This window comes from Tenrec ecaudatus, chromosome 13, assembly GCF_050624435.1.
Source record: "Tenrec ecaudatus isolate mTenEca1 chromosome 13, mTenEca1.hap1, whole genome shotgun sequence".
Lineage (NCBI taxonomy): Eukaryota > Metazoa > Chordata > Mammalia > Afrosoricida > Tenrecidae > Tenrec > Tenrec ecaudatus.
The window spans coordinates 32,404,965-32,426,776 of NC_134542.1; the positions used below are offsets into that span (position 1 = coordinate 32,404,965).

Consider the following 21,812-nt stretch of genomic DNA (forward strand, 5'->3'; position numbering starts at 1 on the left):
TACCTAACTACCACAGCCCTCACCAGATGGACTGACCCCGTGGCTGCAACGATGGATTCAGCCAGAGGAGTGACTGGGAGGGTGACACAGAACTGAGGAAGGTTTCCTTCTGCTGAGCATCGGATCACTGAGTTGGAACCAACCCAATGGCACCTAACAACAACATATGAATCAAGTCTTGGGTGACTCCCTTCCGACCATAGTCAAGGGATGTGAATAGCTGTCAGAGTGCATTGTAAAGTCAACTAAGGCAGATGTTAGGTTAAAATGCAATACCCCATCATTTGATCTCCCTTTTGACGCATTTTAAAGTCGTTTTCAAATTTCTTTTTCTTGAGGTTTTTCTGTATTTTGTCTAGTTGTTGTGGTTGGGTTGTTTGCTTTGTATGATTGTTTAGTTGTGTATGTTTTTCTGTATGTGAAATCCAGGATATGTAGATTTATAGAGGCAGTAACTAGATAGAGGCATGGCAGAGGAGAAGGGGAGGAAATGGGGAGCTAACAACGAATATGAACACCAAATGTTCTGATGTTGAGATAATTGCATAAATCTGAATATGATGGAATGATTAAACCATACATGTGAGGTATCTGCCAATAGACAATGTATTTTTAAAAAGAGATCAAAGGACGCACTGCATGGGTAAATAGTACAGGACTTCTTTAAGATGCTGAAAATCAAAGATGTCACTGCACCTGAGCAGAGTCATGTTATTTTCAATTGCCTTATATGCATGTGAAAGTCGGACGTTGAATAAGACTGAAAAATAATTGATGCATTTGAATTGTACTGCTGGGGAAGACTATTCAAAGTCCTTGGACTGCCAAAAGAACCAACAAATCTGTCTTGGAAGAGGTGCACCCAGAAAGTTGCTTAGAAGCAAGGATGCTGAGACTTCACCTCATCTCCTCTGAACAGGTTGTCAGGAGAGACCCGCCCCTAGAGGACATACATGCTTGGTAAATAAGCAGGGCATTAAAAAAGAGCAAGACCCTCAATAAGAGACATACTGGCCCAGTGGCTGAAACAATAGGTTCAAAGAGAGGAAAAATGTCGGTGGTGCAAGACCAGTGTTGTTCTGCTGTACACGGGGGTTGCTATGCTGCAGAATGGATTCGACAGCCCCTAACAACACATATAGAACTGCATATGTTTTAAATCACTGGTTTTGCTCCTCTAGAGCACCCAGACTAGCACCAAGTAGTTTAAAATACTTTGGCGTAACTTTTAAAATATGCATATAGGCATAAAAAGAATTAAAGAAAACTCAGTAAGCATCTTATTCCCCTCAACTTGGAGCCACATATGCAATAAGGAAATTCTGAGAATCTCTCCTCCTCTCTTCTTCCTTCCTATTTTCTTGACATTTCAGTGTGTAATTCCCGAGTGACAAGGTTGTTTAGTATTTACCATGTTTTCTCTATATAAAAGGACTCCAGACGACTAAGAGACACGTTTAATATCACTCCTTTGATATAAGCGCTCCATCGAATGTAACTGGTGTATCTTTAGTGAAGCTATGTTCTCACTAGCATTTATAGTTTTAATTTATTACTTTTCCAAGCAATTGTAAATTGTACTTGTTTCTATATTTATCTGGTTCTTGATATAGTCCCAAGGAAAGTTTCCCACATAAGAAAAGTAAGACAAATTGCAATATACAATAAATTTTATTTTAATAACTTCAAAAACAAGTTTACTCTTTAAATTACAGTATAAAAAATACACCATTAGTCTTCACATTAGCTTACATGAAAATATATAAATATCTCAATATTTAAATATACGTTCTCTTGACTCAGGAAAAAAAAAGGTGACGCTCAGAACTCCAGTTACGTAATAAATAAATGCACAAACACAAAACACTTCTTACACAATATGGTCCACATACCATTTAATTTAAGAAATGAAAATACTTATGCAAGATTACCCAACAATGACAAGATTAACAATATACTCATAATTATTATAATTTGATTTTTTTTACTATTAAGGGATTTTTATATTTTCTTGAATTTACAAAAACAGATTTTTGTCTTCAAGTTAAGCCAAATATATCCAGGTAAAGGGGAACTTCTTGTAAGTTACCTAATTCTGAAATCAATTAAATTCTGATTGAACTGAAATAATAATTTTTATAATTTCAAGTTGTCCAGCTTGTTGTCAAAATAATATCACTATAAAAATTTAGTAGTAACTTCCAAATTGTTAAAACAAAATCATCGGAATTGTATTGTACTTTCATATTTTCCGTGATATAAAATTTAAATATAAACTTTTTTTAATGGCACTTGGAAGTTTCCAATCTGAAAAGATAACAATTTGTTTTAATTTAAATTTTTGATCACTTGAATTTTAAGAACTGAACTTTTGCATGATGTAATAACAACCAATCGGATACATCATATTTACATTATTTGTATGCTTCCTCTTGTTTTTGAAAACTCACGGATGCCTTAGAAGAAAGGCCTGGCGATCTAATTCTGAAGCATCAGGTATTGAAAACTTCACGGAGTACAGCGGTGCTACTCTGATACACACGGAGAGCATGAGGCAGGATGGGCTTGACGGCAGCTGATGTGCATTTTGCTTTTTAATTTACACTAAAAGCACACAAAATATCCATCAACAATACTGGAAGGAATTATTGACTATTTCATAGGAAAAAAGACACCAATACTCACGAACAGAACACACATTTTTTATATTAAGTGTTTGCTTACTTCTTAATCAGTAGGACAGTTTTCTTCCAAAATTAAATTGGAGGATTACTTTAAACTAGTGGTTCACAGTGATTTTTTTAAAGAAAATTAAAAGGTATGTATGTAAGAAGAAAGACTGAAGAAGGCATTACATGTGCTGCTTTGCCAGTAAAAATATAGACGTCTGTCTATTTTTCCTAACACAATTAGCTTCAACTTAGAAATTATTATAACATAACACCATCATAACAAACCCACTGGCTAAATAAGGGCGCTGCAAACAAAATATTTAAAAACCAACTGCCATGCTCTATCTCAGCAATTCTAAGATAACATGTTTTATATCTCGTAAATCATGGGGCCTCTTTAACCACTGATCCTCTCAAAAACTCACTGCCGTCAAGTCGATGCCAACGCACAGTGACCCTTTGGGACAGGGTGCCACGGCCTGTGCATTTCCAGCACTGCAACTTTCGGGACTACAACGGCCTGTCTTTCTCTCGTGGAGTGACTGGTTAGAGTTTAGACTGCTGACCTTCTGGATCACTGCCAAACTCGTCGCCACACCACCACCAAGGCAGGGCTCCTGCCATTGATCCTAATTTCAATAAAAGGTGGCAGTAGCACGATACCGTTAAAATCCATGTTTCCTCCTAACAATGGTAGAAAGGGTTCCAGGATGTTAACTGAAAAATTGAACGCATTTGTAATCGTTCAATATCCCTAAATAAAAGACCTAAATATATTCGGAGGACCCCAGACTTGATCTACATTAACATCTCGTAATTGAACTACTAAAACCAAGTATAAGGCAAGTCAAACAAATGCAAAAACACATAGCCTTTCCTTTGTAGAATGGGCTTTCACTTACCCATTTCATTCAATCTTTTGAAGTATTAAGATTGATAATTTATTAATAACAATCGATGGCCTCCCCAAATGTTACCAAACCAACTAATTTCCATTCAAGCTATTAAGAAAAGTTCTCTTCTAAAATATTTTAAAAGATGAGGCCATAAAATAACCAGGATTTTTTTTTTATTAATTAGCCAACTCTTCATGAGACAGAAGAAAAGTACAGTAACACTGGCAAGTTCGTTTTCCTCTTAAAATGTAACACTAAAGAAAAACATGCAGAGGTGGTAGATGCATGTGTGTTAAGATGATTAAAGATTATGGAATCTCACTTGATAGATTTTAGAAGAAAAATAAACTATTTTGTTTATGATCACTTACATCAACCCCAGTCGGAAGTTGAGGTAATTTATCATAGATATTTCTTTTTTTTTTTTTGATTATCCAGTTAGACTATCTTGGCAATGCACTCTGAAAACACAGCCTGTGGGTATATATTCGTTTCTTCGGATTTTTAACAAGATAGGATCACCTACTGCCATCGCGTCAGTTCTGACACCGAGTGGCCCTCCCTAGCAGAGGCATGCCCACAGGTCTCGGAGGCTGTAAATCGTCAAAGGAGCAGAAAGCATCGTCTTTCTCCCCTGGGAGCTGGTGAGGTCACTCACTGCTGACCTTGCTTTGGGTTAGCAGCCCAACAAGAAACCATTACACCAGGGATCCAAAGGTAAGATTCAAAAAAACAAGCAAAAAATCTCACTGCCATCCAGTTAATGCTGACCTCAGCAAACCTAGAGGACAGGGGAGAACTGCCCCTGTGGGTTTCCGAAACTGGAACTCGTTACGGGAACAGAAGGGTCCTTCTTTCCCGACAAAGATAAGATAGCATTTAATGAGTTTGCTATGTTCTTTCTTTAATTATTATAATTTGCTGGCAGGAGAGATAGAATCATTACAAAGAAACAAAAGGAACATGGGATAAAATTAAAATTGTATATTTTGTGCTAAAGGATATTATTACAAATTATGATAAAGTAAGATGAAGCTCTTCCAACTGAAAGTGATGGACAAAGGGTGCTTCTGAGATTTAAAAGAAGGCATCAAAAGAAAGAGAAGCCGAGGCACGAATTTCAAATGAATATAAAAGTTTGGAAAAATAATATCCATAGCAAAAAGTTCAAGGTGAGCTTTCCCACCAGAGTTGGGAAAACTATGTGCACTAAGTACCAAATATTTTTCAGTTGAAGTACTTAATTCCCAACTAGCATTAAAACAAAACATTCAGTTTCCCCTCTTGCCTCTCAGTTTGCCTGCCCGCCGAGTCCTCACTCTATCAGGCTGTGGTGTCTGAGAGGATAAACTTCTCAAGGCATATATTTTAACAGGTTTCGAAGGCTGTTTTTGTGAGCTAAGGCGATTTTTATTATCATTCACCTTCTGTCGTTCCACACTGGACGAGGCCAGCACCCGGTGTCTAGAAGCAGAGCTGGCCATTCCCCTTACCTGCTCCCCAGTGCCAGCTGCAACCGTTGAGCTGGTCTCTTTGGCTGGTCTCCTGATCTTCAGCTTACCGGCATCAGATTCTTCCTTCTCAAGATGCATTCCAATAAAAGCACTCCTGGACTGGTATCTATGACGTAAAAAAGCAGAGTATTTTGGGATATACTTTCTAATTATATCACTTGGTTTGGTTCTCATCCAAATTAATTCATTTTCTGAGGCTTCCGCGGGGTTTTGCTGGAGAGCGACTGGTTGATGCGTCTTTGTAGAAGAACACGGCTTATTAACTGCCATCTTCCTTTTCCATGTTTTCTTTTGACTTTTACTTTCTAAAAACTCATTTGGAACTGATTTTGCAGATGTTTGGGCAGCACTGTAATTCAGAACCTCCGAGTTCTCTAGAAACACAGAAGATCCACTGGTCCCCTGATGTGACTTTAACCCATAGTTCACTGGAACAGTCACAAAAGATGGTAAAGCGGAGCTTTGTACATGAGCAACATTAGCTTGTGCGCTGGAGTGTGGTTCGTTCCTGCTCAAATCGAAGTTAGCCCAGGTCTGACTGCCAGGTGCTGGTACGACCGTGTCGAGAGGAGCAATTACAAATTGCTTAGTCGCTGGGTTATAATGACTAGAACTCTGTTTGTATTTGTACTGTGCATTATCCCAACTTTCTGTGTCATTACTTTCCCTTATTTTGGAGAAGTCGAAGGATTCAACGTCCTTCTGCTTAAGATTTGGAGAAGAAAGAACATAGACTAAGGCATTCGGTTGCAAAGGATTCAAGACTTCAGTACATGGTTCAGGAAATTCAACATTTTTGGTTATTTTATCATTCTGTAAAAGCAAGCACTTTTTTTTTGGTGAGTCTTCCATTTGACTAATTAGTTTCCTCTTCTTCGTTGGGTAGCGAGTGAAACTGGATTCAGTTCCATGGCTGACTTTCACAGTTTGGCATTGTGAAGCCGCTTGCCATTTTTGTTCATAAGGCCTCTTTACTTGAGAATGAAGGCATGGGTTATCTAAGGCCACTGAAAAGTCATCAGTATCTAAAACGTCCCCTGCAATAACATCACAATCGGACAGCACCTGAATCGATGCTCTTTCCTGGTTAAGGGCAGCCCCGATCGTCTTTTTGTCTTGATTCAAATTATGCTTTTTAATTTGCTTGGTCTCGCTGTCATCATCAAAGTAACAGTGGAAACGACCTTCCCTAAACTCCTTCACCAGAGCGTTTATTTTCACATCATCTTCCTTCATTATCTGAGACCATGTTTTTCCTACAAACGAGGGAGGGACATGAGGCAAGGCTTCCAGAACGGGTTCATCGTTATCTTCTATGGCCTCCTTTGCCTTTTCCATGGAAACAGAGCTTGAATGGTAATCATGGATGTCTTTCAGGTCAAAGGTTATATTCTTAAATAGGCCTATTTTATTAACTGCTTCTGTAGGCCGGTCCTTATCACATTGAAGAGAGGGGTCACAGTGTAAATTCATCTCGGAACAGCAAGGCTCGTAGCTTAGAGCCATGTGTTTTAGTGTCAAAGGGTTTTCTTTATAGACCAGTTCCTGGACGACTGGCTCCAGGCAAGCATCAGCGTCCACTGCCAACGCAGTCGATGTGCAACTCTTTTTTTTCGAGCCAGAAGCTCTGACGTTCTTTCGAGGGTTGACTTCTTTGGTAGCTTTTCTTAGCTGGTCAGTGCCTGTCTGAAAAGAGCCTTCCCAAGTGAAATCTCTTTTAGGATCGCCAAACTCATAGTTCCTACCTTCGGAGACTGCATATTTTTCCATGTTTTTATCAGACCCCTGTGATCGGTGAGTCATGGACTGATGCGAGACAGTAGCACTGAAATCTATTTCAGGACCACAAGACCCACGGCTCACATCTTCCAGAATAATACAATCTCCTTTCTTGTTTATAAATTTGAAAATCTCTTTGGATTGGTTGTTCACTAACTGAGGAGGGCCTTCACAAACATATCTTATGTCAGAATCACAAGAATCACAGCTCTCTTCTTGTAGAGCAATGCAGTCGGCATTTATACTGTTTCTTTCTCTGATGGCCATTTCAGGGGGCTCAATCACAGGCTGAAAAGCGTTATCGGAATCAGAAATTACTTCACAGTCACTATCGCTATTTTTGGTCACCAGGTCCAAAAATACCACCTTATGAAGATTTTCTTCATTGCCCAACTCTTGAGATTGGTTAACTACAATTTGGAGAGGGACTCCAGCGGCACAGATCATTTCAGAATCTCCAAGCTCATTGCTCTTTTCTTCCATCCCAAGATATTTGGCCTTCTGATTCATTTCTTTGCAAACCACTTGATGTGGGTCACCTTCGGTCTGAAAGTGAACACCAGAGTCACAGTGTATTTCAGCAGCAGCGAATTTATAGCTGTTACTTTCTAGGCCATTGTGATTCTTCCCTTGAAAGTTTATTTCTTTGTCAGATACAGGAGAAGGATCGGCTACAAACTGAATGGGTGTATCAGAATCAAAAGCTACATCAAAATCACCTAGCTTATAGCTCTTATCTCCCAGATAAATATGGCCTTCCTTCCAAACACTTTTTTTGGTAACAGCTTTCTGAAGCTGGCCATCGACTAGCTGAAGAGGACCCTCGGAGTCTGAATTTATTTCAGAACTACAAGGATCATCGCTTTTCTCTTCCAACGTTGAGTGTTCCTCCGGCAAAATATGTGGCTGTCCCACCACTGCCTGGGGGGGGACATGTGAAGCATAGATCACTTCAGAACCACTGAGTTCATAGCCCTTGTCATCCAGACAAACCTCTTCCTCCCTCAGCAGATTTTCGTTGACACGGTCTTGAATTTCAGTAGCCACAGACTGAATTGGTTCATCAGAATCGCTAGGTTTGATGATCTTATCTTCCAAGTCAACATGTTCCTTCCAAAGGTTGGGCTCCTTAAGAACCTCTGCAGTTTGACCAGCCACTGGCTGAATAACATCAGAATCGTGCACAACCTCATAGGCTCCAGGCTTGACCCTCTTATCTTCCAGTTGAACTTCCTCGTCCTCCCAGAGACTAATTTCTGTAACAGCTTTCTGAAGTTGGTCAGCCACTGACTGAAGAGGGTCATCAGAATCAAAACTTATTTCAGAAACACAAGATTGGTTGTGCTTATCTTCTACTTCACGATGTGCCTGGTCTAAAGAAGTTATTTGAGCTTGGTCAACTACGGAGTGAAGCAAGAACTCAGAATCCAAACTCATTGCAGCGCCACTAGATTGGCTGTTCTTATCTTTTGGGTACACATGATTGTCCTTCTCAAGGTTTATTTGCTCAACGGCTACTTCAGCTTCACTAGCCTCGGCCTGAAGAGAACCACGAGAGTCCTGTATGAGTCCAAAATCAGAAGGTTCATTGATCTTATTTTCCAGGACAATGTCCTTTTCCTCCTGCAAGCCCATTTTTTCAACAGTTTTCTTAATCTGTTCAGCCAGTAACTGAAGAGGGTCCATAGAATCGTCATAACTGGCTTCACTGCTCTGATCTTCCAGATCGACACGTGTTTGCTGTTGAACTACATGAGGCTGGTCAGTGACGGAATGACGAGGGGCATCAACATCCAAATGTACTTCATAACCTCTAGGCTTAGTACTTTCCTCTTCTGGGTCAACACGATCATCTAGAAGTTGTTGAGTCAATGACTGCAGACAGACATCAGAATCCAAATCTATTTCAGAATCACTACCTTCATCACTCTTATTTTCTGGAACAATGTGCTCTTCTTTCTGAATGTTTATTTTTTCAGCGTAGACCTGAGGTTCTGTCACTAAATAGTGAGGATCATCCAAATCCGAAATTTCAGAACCACTAAATTCAGCACTTTCATCTTCTAAGTCAGCATGCTTTTGGTTTTGAAGGTTTATTTCTTCGACCAATACTTCAGGTTGGTGAGCCACAGGCTGAAAGGGGCTATCAGAAGTGAACCCTGTTTTAGAAACACTAAGTTCATTGCCTTGGTTTTCTATGTATCCATGCTCTTTTTCCTGATAGTTTGTTTCTTTAGCAGCTGTGGTAGAATAATTAGTAATTACAGAAAGAGGCATGTCATATTTCAGATTGGGTCCAGAAACAGTAGATTCATTGCCTTTATTTTCAAAATGCACATGCTCTTCATTATGACGGATTAGTCTTTTATCAGCTATGTTAGAATGATTGATCACCGAGTGACGAGGGATAGAACTTTCCAAACTGATTACAGAAACATGTCTACTGATCTTATTCTCTAAATATGTTTGTCCTCCTCTCTGAAGGTTTACTTCATTAACAGAAGCTTCAGGAAAGCCAGTCACTGAACAGATGGTGTTGTCATAATCAAAACTCAATTCTAAACCACTGGGTTCATTTCTCTTATTTTCAAATTCTATCGGCTCTTCTCTTTGGAGATTTAGCTCTTTAATAGCTCCGTAAGGATGAGTAGTCACTGAATGAATGGGGATATCAGAATTCAAACTTATTTCATCACTCTTCCTTTCTATGTGCACATGTTCTTCTTCATGAATGGTTATTTCTTTGACAGGTACTTCATCAGATTGGTCGGTATCTGAAGAAGAGCTGACATCCGAATCAGAAGTTATTTCAGAAATAAAAGATTCACTACTTTGACTTTCAAGATCAACACTCTTTTCCTCATAAACAGTTACTTGAGGTTGGTCAACTGAATGAAGAGAAAGATCAGAATCGAAAGTTATTTCTGAACTATCTGACGCACAACTCTTACTCTGAAGGTTAAGATGGCCTCGTAGTTCTTCATAATCTATCTGAGACTGATGAGCACCAGCTACAAGGGGATCCGAATCAAATGTCAGATCAGAACTGGAGCTGTCAGAGCTACTAACTTCTATGTCATCACGTAACTTTTTCAGACTGATTTCATTCAGAGTCCCCTGAGGTGGGTAACTGGCTGGCTGATAGAAAGAAGCCTCCGAATCAGAGCTTAGATCCGAAGTGCTCGAGTCACTGCTGCTATTCTCCAGGTCAGTGTCCAGGTCAGTGTCCTGAAGTGGCGCATCTTCACCTGCTCCTTGTGACAGGTCAGCCATACTCTGAACGTCGCCAGGCAAACTCATTTCAGGATCATGATATTCATAGTTCGTATCCACGAGTCTGGCGTTCTTCTCTCTTAGAAGTTGTATCTCTTCCACAACCCTCCTAGGCTCATCCATCATTATATGAAGAGAGACATCACCAGCAAGACCTTCTTTCATACTACTGGCCCTACAGTTCTCATCTATCACATCAACATGCCTGTCCTTTAGGTTTCTCCTCTTGACGGCTAATTGGGGATAGTCGACCTCCGACTGGAGACTTGTTTCACAACTTGCTTCAGAGTTATCCACCAAGGCATTCTCCTGAACGTTCATTTCTTCAGCAGCCACTGGGTATTGGTCAGCCACAGATTGAGAGGGGAAAGGAGAATCAGCACTTCTCTCAGAACTACTGGACCCATAGCTCTCATCCACCAAGCCACTGTACACCTCCTTGGGAAGATTGACTTCTGTGACAGACTGTTGGGAGTTGTCAATAACTGACTGAAATGTGGTATCACAATCAAAACTAATTTCAGAACTACTAGATTCATAACTTTGGTCAACCAGATTAATACGCACAGGCTTCTGAAGGCGTATTTCTTTAACAGTCCCTTGAGACTGGCTGGAAACCAGCTGACGGGAAGCATCACAATCAGAGCTTATTCCAGAAGATTTGTTATTCTTACACTGCAGGTCAGCATTTGCTTCTACTTGAAAGCTTCCTTCTTTGGCAGTCGTCTTCGATTGGTCAGTTGGTGGAAACAGAGAGGAACTACAGTCAGCACTCGTTTCAGAACCTCTGGTTTCACGGCCCTTCTCTCCCAAGCCAACTTGCTCCTCCTTCAAAGGGTTTAAGTCTCGGTTAATCTCTTGGGGTCGATCAGACACTGACTGAAAACACTTACAACTAAACTTCATTTGAGAACACAGTGAGAATTTCTGATCCAAGAAGGCCGACTTGCTAAAAAATACATTGTTGTCTGGCTGTGGGGCAGGATTCGTATTCAAAAATAAATCGTCATAGTTCTTTGGATGGGCATCTTCAAAGATTCCTTTGTTAGACGGCATGTTAATTTTATTCCATTTTGTTGCTGAGTACACTGCTAATTTGGAGAGAGAATCAAGTTCTAAGGACCTCTTAGTATCCATAAATCTTTCAAACGTCGAGTCAGTTGACACACTTTTACCCTGAGATTTTACATCTTTCTGTAAAATCAATTTACCTGGTTTTATGAATGATTTTTTGTTCGACTCTTTAGGTTTCTGATCTGAAACTGAAGAAATTTCTAGGTGGGATGGTCGTATCGGATTGCTTGAGCTCTTGCCTAGCTTTTCAGGGTTTGGGTCACATTTGCTAACTGAATCCAAATGGGCTACTGGTGGTGACTTCATAGTATGAGAGAGAGCTGGCTTATCAGAAGGAGGCTCAGTTAAACAACTAGCAGGAGCACTGGAGATCACTGAAGGACACATTAGGTTTTGTCCATTATTTGGAGCTTGACCAACATCTACTGGATTAAATCCTTTCAGACTGTCCCCGATCTTAGGAACAAACTCTAGGGGGTGCTGCTTTCCCTTCTCCAGTTTTTGAATAACCGATGGTCTAACTGAGACATTCCTTGTGCATTCCTGAGATTTTATAGGTCTGGACCATAACTCTTCAAAAGGTTCCAATCCCTTGATGAATATATTTCCTCTGACTCCAGAAGTGTCCCTAACAATTTCTTCCGAAATAAAATGATCAATTTGAGCTACTTCAGGTGACACAGTATTCTTAGGTTGGCTCTCATTACATGTTGATCTAAAAGGCAAAGGGGGAAAATCCATAAATATATTCTAATATATATTTAAAATATTAAAATAAAGGCCTAATTAAAGTTTTCTTTTTCTCTCTCTCCTTCTTATCCTGGATCAACCCTAAAGGATAAAGTATCAAGGCAATCATACCAGACTCTATAGTTACATACTTCAGGGAGATCATCAGTGTGGAAGATGGAGAGTTACCCCAATTAAAACTGAATACAAATAAATTCAAAACATAAGAAAATGCAAATAAATGCAACAATGTGTTTTCAGCTTTATCAGAGCGGTAAATATCAGAAAGTTTGAAACAAGACACTTAAACTCTGACTCAATTTTCTCTTCTGAAAAGTCAACAATCAATAACAGTATTTTCAATCAAATTATTCTGTGGAGCAAATTAGTTGTGATAAGTAAAGAACTTTTTTGAAGAATTCACAAATGTTATCTTCTATAACACTTTTCTTTGCAAGGCTATAAGGACACTGGCATTTTTCTACTCTGATGCTAGGAGTTTAATTTGACCTCTGTGAAAAACAATTGTCACAATTAAAATTGTACATACGCTCTGACCTATTTTTGGTTTCCTCGCGTGCTCAATATGGAGTATATACCAGAATATTCAACACTATATATATATATTTTAAACTCACAAATAAATGGACCTGAATGCATATTAAACAAACAAACAAACAGAGCTCACTGCCATCAAATCAGTTCTGACCCACAGCAACCCTCTGGGCCTAACACAGGGCTTCTGAGACTGTAAGTCTGTTTGAGAGCAGAAGGACTCGGGTCTCTCGCACGAAGCAGGTGGTGGTTTCGAACTGCTAACCCTATGGCAGTCTAACACATAGTCCATTATGAAACCCAGGCGCCTCATCAATTGTGTACTGGATAAATAACTGATGGAACGATTTAAGTTTAAATTAATAATAAACCAAACCACTATCAATGAGACGATTCTGGCTTATGGCGACCCTGTACAGGCCGGGGAGCTTTAGGGAAGCACAAAACTTCAACTTTCATTCATGGGGTAGCTGGTTGTTTTGAACCATTTAATAATAAGGTACCTCTATATTCACTTTTAATACAGATCAGTTATTATAAAAGCATTGTCAGTGGGGAAAAAGCCATTGGTCTCTAAGTGGTGGAAACGATTTATGCTTCACCACTAAAAAAATTTAAGGTTTGTCGTTTGAACCCACTCAAGTGCTTCTGTGTAATAAAGGCCTGAAAATCTACCTCAGTAAAGATTAATGCCAAGAAAACCCTATGGAGAAGTTAGACTCTGTTATACATGGGATCACCATGAATTGGAATTGATTTGATGGCCTTGGGGTCTGTTCTGTTTTGTTTATAGGTGAAAAAAGCAAGTCTGTCGCATGCTATCGTATATGTAACATAGATGGGGAAAGAATATATATTTGGGTGGGGAAGAAAATACAATTGGAATACTGTAGGACTCATGATAACTGACGCACTGATTGCCTACAGGTGAGCTTGAGAGCTGGCACAGGAACATGAGGGAGAGTCACTTGTATATACCTTTTGAATTATGTCTTCATGTATATATTTAAGCTCTATAATTACATTATTTTTAAAAGATCTAAAATGTCCTTATCCAAAATCAGCCTCTGAATACCTTTACCAGCACAAAGACAGCACGCTGGATCCAAAGCTCTTTAGGGATTGCTCTCTCATATAAAAATAACTAGCTGCCTTAATGATATTAGCATGTCATGAACTCTTAATTAAAAAGTCAGCAATATAACCACAAGGAACATATTATGATGCAGAAGATCCCACTCCAAACACTGGGACAAATTAAGAGAATATATATATATGTATTACATGGTACAGTCACATGATACATTTGTCACAATTAGTGAATCAATATCAAAACACCATTACTAACTAAAGTGCATAGCTTATTCAGATTTCCTTAGCTGTTACCTATTTTCTTCTTCAGTTTCTACGTCCCATGCAGGATGTCAAAAGGGGAAACCAGATGAGAGTTTGAGGAGTCCCGGCAGCTTGTTGGTCACACATCGGGCTGCTAACGGTAAAGTCAGCAATTGAAAACCAGATGCTCTCCTGGAAAAAGGCACGGCCTCCTCGCCCATAGAGAGCTCTGGATTGGCCACCCGCAGGGCAGTCCTGCCTGTCCCGGAGGACTGCTAGGAGTCTGCACCAGCTCCGTGGCAGTGAGTTGGTATATTTTGGGGGAGAGATGAGGGTGCACATGGGAACTCTCTGTACTATTTCTCAATTTTGCATGAATCTACAGCTTTTCTAAAAAAAAATTTAAGTTTTTTGAAAATAAGTAAATATAAATTTTATAAAAGAAATTGATGCCTAAAATATCTTTATGAAATAATTTTCAATGTGAGAGATGCCACATTTATCTTAAGAGGGCAGGCATACAAAAATTGGCCACATGAAGTTGTTTTATTTTTAACATATTATAAAGAGTGAAGCTAATTCCCTTCCCATCGAAGTTTATTATCCTAATAATAATAAGATGGAATTTGAAAAAAACAAAAGATAAACCTAACATGAAAATATAATGTCACTGAGGGTCAATTTTTTCTCCAACTCTTCCAATTTCTGAATACTAGTCACTGAAACGACAGTGCAATCATTACTTGATCGCAGTTTTCACGTCTCTAGATGATCTCTATTTGCCTTTAAGAAGATCACGATCTTCTCCAAGGAAACTGATTTGTAACTTTTGGGTAAGAATAAAACTGAAGAAAGGCAGAATAAGAAGAAGAAGCAAATTGGTAAGACCCCGAAAGGGTTAGGCATTCGCAATCTAAACACCTTGATTTGTATCTTGGTTGTTTTGTACCTTGATTGACTTGTACCTTGATTGTTTAAGATTAACAATTAAAGCACAATCCATATTCCTAGTCCCTTGTAATTAACTTCATTACAACAGCAGACCAAAACCAAACTAGCTGCCATCCAGGTGCCACCATCTCCTAGTGAATGACTCTACAGGACAAGGTAGAACCGTCCCTGTGAGTCTCCTAGCCTGTCACTGTTTATGAGAGTAGAGCGCCCTGTCTTTCTCTGTCGGAGCGGGCAGTGGTTTCAAACTGGTGACCTTCCAGTTCGCAGGCCAGTGTGTAAACCACTGGGTCGTCATGGCTCCCTTTCAAAAATCTAACCATTATAGGCTAAAAAGTATTTTTTAAAATATAATCTTTGGGTTAATCATAAATATTTTTAAATTTACAGAAGTAAATAAAACAATTATATATCAAAACATATGAGATGTGGCCAAAATGGGACACTTCATATGTTTAAATATCTGCATTTAAAAAAATTAGAAGATACAAATTAACTAAATGAATATTCAACTCAGGAATATGGAAAAATAACCAAATCCTCCCTTCTTCTTTCCAAATAGAATAAAGAAAACCCTAAAAGGGAAGTAAAACCCAAAGCAAAAGCTGATCTGTAAGAAAGCCAAATAAAAGAAGCCTACATGGGAAAGAGTGAATAAATAAAAACAAAACATAAACTTTGATTTTTAAAGTATATAAATGGAATTAAATAGTCATGTTTTCATGGGGTTTTAAGTGGTTTAAAAATGGTATTCAAAATTGGATACACAACGTGTACATACACACAAATACAGCCAATTACTCTGTTTCTGGTGACAATTGTATTAGAGTTAGCAAACATATGAATGGACTTGGGTTTCACTTGAACTATACTCTCGCTGCTATTGCACCAACTTTTCTGTTACTAATCTTTTAAACTCTATTCTTGCTCCTCCTTGCTTTGTCTTACTGATATGTCATTGTTGATTGACCCCTGATTTTGATATAGGGAAGAAAATCTCCTTTGAGGTAAAATTCTTTATTTAAACCAACAACATAATTGCAAAAGAAAATGACTAGATCAATTTTTCTATCAACTATATTTCTTAATGCAACCCTAACTATACGTAGTATTGGGACATGAACACAAACATCAAGTGTAACATATAACCATGAACTCCTGTTCCTTCTCTCGGCTACTTCACCTGTTTTCTTGATCTTGATATGGGTGGTGCCGCAGCACGTCCTGCAAGAAACGCTCCATCAGGCTTCTGGCGCCCAGCTGCTGTCTGTTCAATAAGGCCCCGTTTCTGTGCAGGGCACTGGAGATATGCTGCAAGAGAAAAAGGGACGGACTGACAGTGACACAAACTGGATTCACACTCTATTGCTGGTAGCAGCCTCGCTGGATGTCCCCTTGTAGCATGTGAAAATGCATACAAAAACCACGAAAACACACGTGTACCTCATTCTATTGCACTTAGCTTTATTGCCCTGTGCAGATACCGTGTTTTTTACATATGGAACGTTTGAAGCAACTCTATGATGACTGAGTGAGTCTACTGGCACCATTTCCCCACCATCATGTGCTCGCTCTGTCTCTACGTTACATTTTGTTAATTCTCAAAACATTTCAAACTTTTCCATAATGCTATTGCACATTAAATAAGACTTCTAAATCCGACACCAAATCCACTGTCATTGAGTCAATTCTGACTGATAGCAACCCTACATAGTATTTTCTGAGACTGTAAATCTCTAGTGGAGACAGCCTCTTCTTTTTCCCCAGGAGTGGCTGCTGAGTTTGAGCCAGGGACCTGGCAGTATCAGCCCAACACTTAATCCATAGTGCCAGTTAGGCACTGCAGCAGTCAAGAGATCCAAAGATGTGTTGCACTGGGTAAACAAGCCGCCCAAGGCCTCTATAGAGTACTGAAGAGCAAGGATGCTTCTTTAAGGGCTACGGTGCACCTCACCCAAGTCATGGTATTTGTAATTGCCTCATATCATGTGAAAATTGAACACTGAATACGATTGAAAAATAAATGATGAATTTGAATTATGGCATTGGAGAAGACTACTGAAAATAACATTTGCTGCTAAAATGACAAACCAATCTGATTTGAAAGAAGTATGTCCAGAGTGCTCCTGATGGCAAGACTTGGGATGTATCAAGCATCCATCTCAGAAATTGGAAGTAATCAAAAGTAAAGTGAAACCTGGAAAGATCAACATCCTAGGCACTCATAAGCGGAAATAGACTGGTAATGGCCATTTGGGCTGAACATTCAAATGGTCAATAGGCTGGGAATGATAAATTCAAGAGGAAGAACAGTACATTTATTGTCAAAAAGAACATTTCAAGATAGATCACGCTGCCTGTGCTAGGATAGCATCTATATGCCCACAAGGAAGTCCATTTCGTACAACTGTTATTCAAATGTAAGCACCAGGTGCTAGGGCAAAAGATGAAGAAATTAAAGAATTCTACCAAGATCTTCAGTCTGGAATTAATCATACATGAAATCAAGCTACACTGATGACAACTGGTCATCGGAACGCAAAAGTTGGGGGGTGGAAAAGTGCTACCCATTCCAAAGAAAGCTGTAACCGCCCCCCTCCAAAGTGAAGAAACCATCAAACCATATCATTAATATCATATGCTAGTAAATTTTGATGAATATAATCAACAATGGCTGCAGTAGTACATTAACAGGAGGCTGTCGGAGACGTTTAAGTGAGAGCCAGAAGAAACTTGAGAACAAAGAACGCCATTGTTCGTATCAGATCGCTCTTGGGTGAAAGCAGAGAAGCCGGAAAGACGTGTGTGATTCTCTGGACTGTGCAAAGGCCTTCAGCTGCGTGCATCTTCACAAACTGGGGAGCACCGCAAAGAACGGGAAATCCAGACCACATAACTTCCTGTGTCCGTGCGCACAGACCAAGAGGCAATCATTCTAGTAAAGAACTATAGAAATGATCCTTGAAAGTAGAGTCTTGAGGCATGCTAACGGGACAAGTGAAGCCTGCATAGTGTAAAATCAGAAGAGGCAGGCATCGCGGTTTCCTTTCACCCAATTTTTTAATGTGAGCAAACAATCTGAGAAGATGGAATACCCAAAAAATAACTGGGTATCAGCACTGGAAGAAAGCTCATTAACAAGCTGTGACATGCGGAGGACAACCTTGCTGCAAGAGGGGAGGATATGAGGCCCTTACTGATGAAGTTCAAAAATGCAACCCTCCGAATGCATTACAATTCAATGTGTGGAAAACAAAGGTCTCGAGAAGCGGCCCAACAGCAACATATCGAAGGAGAAAAGGCTGACATTGTCAAGGGTTTCATTTGACTTGCAGTCGCAAACTTCCAGTGCTCCTGGAAGCAGCAGTTAAGAAAGCAAAAATGGGCAAATGTGCTGCACAAGACCTGTTTCCAGTGTCAATGAGCAGAACTGCCACTATGAGGACTAAGGTGCTCCTGATCCAGGCCATGTATTTTCGATTCCCTCACATGCACAGAGAATGAATAACAAGACCACAGAATAATTCATGTTTCTGAATTATGGTATTGGTGTATGGGGTAGTTAAATAATCTGGTGTCAACTTGAGGTTATTAAGAGTGAAGGGGTAGGGTTTAACCTGTCAATCAGGAGGAGCTATGCTGTTGGAGTCAGAGCCCTGGGGCTGGAGGAGCCACATGGAGACTCACAACAGTGCTGAGACTGGATCCACAAACTTTCTACCCATTGGCCTGTGATCTTCCTGCATGGCATCATTGCTTGTGTTGGGTGAGTCTGAAGAAGAATTTATAGAATGGTATCGGACATATTGGCTAATATCGGACTTATGGATTTGATCTGGACTGGACTGGGATGTTTTCTTAATATACAATTACTCTATAAATCATGCTCTTTCTTATACATATATGAGTGCCTCTGGTTTCTCCAGTCAACCCAGACTAACGCAGTATATAAAAAGGAGCACCGGACTATAATACACCATGGTCTATAAAAGACAGATCTATTTTGGAGAAGTGTAGCTTTAAAGCTTCTTAGATGCAAGCATTCTGAGACAACGTCTCGTGTATTTTTGGACATGTTATCAGGAGGGAGCCATCTCTGGGAAAGGACTTGGTAGAGTGCAGGGGCCGTGAACAGAGGGAGACCCCAACAAGATGGACGGATGCAGTGGCTACAACAGTGGGCTCAATCAAACATAATGACATGACATTGGACAATGTTTCCTTTTATTGCACCAAGGGTCACCTGAGTCAGAACCAACAGGGTGGCACGTGACAATAATCATCTTCCACCAAACATCTGAACAAAACTCACACCAGGCTTCTGCCACTATATAAGGAAAGAAATCACCATTCTTCCACGGTCCAATTGTATGCTCATCATTTTCTTTTAAAGCCTCGTGAAAAGCACATTTTTTTTAAAAAGTAGAATGGTTTTATCTTAGTGTATAAAATTAATTTCAATTGGTCCATGTAAAACTTTTGTAATCTAGTGGAGAATGTGACATAAAGTACGTAATCTATTTACATATACCTACACATTTTATACTTGCGTTATTTTTTTTGCATCAATTACTGGGGGCTCGTACAATTCTTATCACAATAAAAAGCACATTTAATGTTCACATTTCTAGCAACATTCTGTGCTGGTATCATATGTAGTCGCTAAGATAGTAGAGATTTTCCCAAAAGCTCCCTTCCCTTCCTTGTGCGCTCTCACCAGAGTGACATTTGATGTCTACCATTCTGCCAGCAGTGTCTTGAAAACAGCCCAGGCTCTCACTAAGACGCAGCTCAAGCTCTTTGAACTCCCACCGATTACCCAATTCTAACACGACTCCATTGAGGCTTTGCTAGAGGGGCAACCCCACTTCTCAGTACCATGTTCTCCCTCAGTCATCAAGTGCACAGGCGAGACGAATGGCACAACATTCACTCTCCAAAAGGAGATGGCAAATCCCACCGTGAAGGGCAATGCCGTCTGGGACGGGAATCTATCACTCCGTTCTCAAGGAAATCCAAGTAACACAACCATTATTCAAAGTTAGGTACCAATCACAAGAGTTGGGGATGAAGAAATGGAAAAATTCTATAATCAATTTAAGTCTGAAATTGATCAAACATGTAATCAAGATGCATTCATAATTATTGGCCATTTGAATGCAAAAGTTAGAAACAAAGAGGAAGGAGAGTAGTTGGAAAATAGCTCCCGGTGACAGAAATGAAGCTGGAAATCACGTTATGGGATTTTGCAAAACCAACAGCTTGTTCATAGCAAATATCTTTCTTCAACGGCACAACAGGGGCGTACACAAATGGACTTCACCAGAGAGAATACACAGAAGTCAAACTGAGAATATCTCTGGGAAGACCCGATAGCGAAAGTCACTATCGGTTGCTAAAATCCAACCAGGGGCTCACGGTGGAACAGACCATCGGTTGCTCGTGTGGAAGATCAGGATAAAGCTGCCGAAATTAAAACAAGTCCACAAGAGCTAAAATAAGCCCCGTCCCGCCTGAATTTTGAGAACATCTCAGCAAGAGGTAAATTGTGGGATGACATAAGACCATTACTCATGAAGAAAGCAAAAGGTCACTAAAAAGTAAAAAAAAAAGGATCAACGTGGGTATCAGAAGAGACTCTGACAATTGCTCTTAATCACAGAGTAGCTAAAGCAAATGGAAGCAAGGATGAAGTCAGAGAGCTGGAGAGAAAATCTCAAAGGGCAGCTCGAGAAGACAAATATTAAAATGACATGTGTAAAGACTTAAAATTAGAAAGAAAAAAAAGGGAGAGCATGCTCAGCATATTTTAAATGGAAAGAACTCAAGAAAAAATTCAATCCTTTAATTGCAATCTTGAATGATTCCATGGACAAAAATATTGAGTGATGCAGGAAGCATCCAAGGAAGATGGGGAGAACCCAGAGCCACGGTTGCACAAAGAACTAACTAGACGGCAGTCCACCATTTCGGGAGGTAGCGGATGAGCAGGAACCAATGGTGCTACAGGAAGACGCTCAAGCGGCACTGAAAGCCAAGACAAGGCTCCAGGCATTGATGTCCTATGGACCATGAAGGTCCATAGGAAGCACTGGAAGCCTGGCTCATCTGTGCTAGGAAATCTGGAAGCTACTTGGCCAAGTGACTGGAAGAGCGTCATATTTGTGCCCATCCTAAAGAAAAGTGGTCCAATAGAATGCACACATTACAGAACACTGTCAGTGACCTTGAACTGTTGAACATTATCCAACAATGAAGGAGCACAATTGGAAGAAAATGCCCTAATATCATGAAAAATGAGAAGATTTGCATTCATGAAGCTGAATGAACCCCAAACAGGATATAACCCTGCAGGGTAATGAATCATTTAATGTGGGACTTGTAGACATAGCTCTGAACTCCCACCAAATAACTTCTTCCTAATTGAGCTGAGTAAGATGGGGAAGACCTTGGTAGGATTCAATTGTGCGAGCTTGTTAACAAGATTCTTTGTAACTGACATCTTGCTGCATATAAAATGAGCCCTCTCAGGAGCCTCATGGGAGATCTTGCTGTCAGCAAGGGCCAGCAGTGGAACTTGTCATACAGAGGGAACCTCCTTGCTCCAGAGACAGCTGTGACCCCAGACGAGTGGCAGAGGGAGTCAGTGTTGGACTTCCCAGCCCACTGAGCAAGTAAAGCCCAGTGCTTTGGGGCAGGAAGCTGGCTTGAAGAGTGGGGTGCCTCTGGGAGCTTTAATTATGGGACCTGCCACAAAGCTGAGCTGAGCACCTTTGGGTTGAGGCTCACAGAGGCAGGGAGTGTCTCTGGGCACTAGCTCTAGGGTGCACTGATCCACGGGGCTGGGGCAAAGTGCCTGTCGGTGGAGGCTTGCAGTGACGTGGGCGTGCACTTTGAGCATTTATTAGTAGCCCTGAGAGAACTCTGTAACGTGTCCTAACTGAACAACTATCTCTAGAGCATTTCTCACTCGCATTGTAACCTGTTAAGTTCCTTAACAAATTTTAATCATGAATATTTTCAAAATTCCGGGT

At 40.1% G+C, this 21,812-nt stretch overlaps 1 protein-coding gene across 4 annotated transcripts in view; it reads right to left on the reverse strand.

Annotated features, from left to right (window-relative positions):
* Positions 1-1,660: 1,660 nt before the first annotated feature.
* Positions 1,661-21,812, reverse strand: part of ZDBF2 (zinc finger DBF-type containing 2) — a 32,308-nt gene continuing 12,156 nt past the window's right edge. For all 4 annotated transcript variants that reach the window (XM_075528905.1, XM_075528903.1, XM_075528906.1 and 1 more), the window contains 2 exons: positions 15,962-16,089; positions 1,661-11,923 (listed from right to left, as the gene is read on the reverse strand). In XM_075528905.1, coding sequence (XP_075385020.1) covers positions 4,840-11,923; positions 15,962-16,020 — 7,143 coding nt within the window. In that variant the 5' untranslated portion in view covers positions 16,021-16,089 and the 3' untranslated portion in view covers positions 1,661-4,839. The remainder of the gene's footprint in view (positions 11,924-15,961; positions 16,090-21,812) is intronic.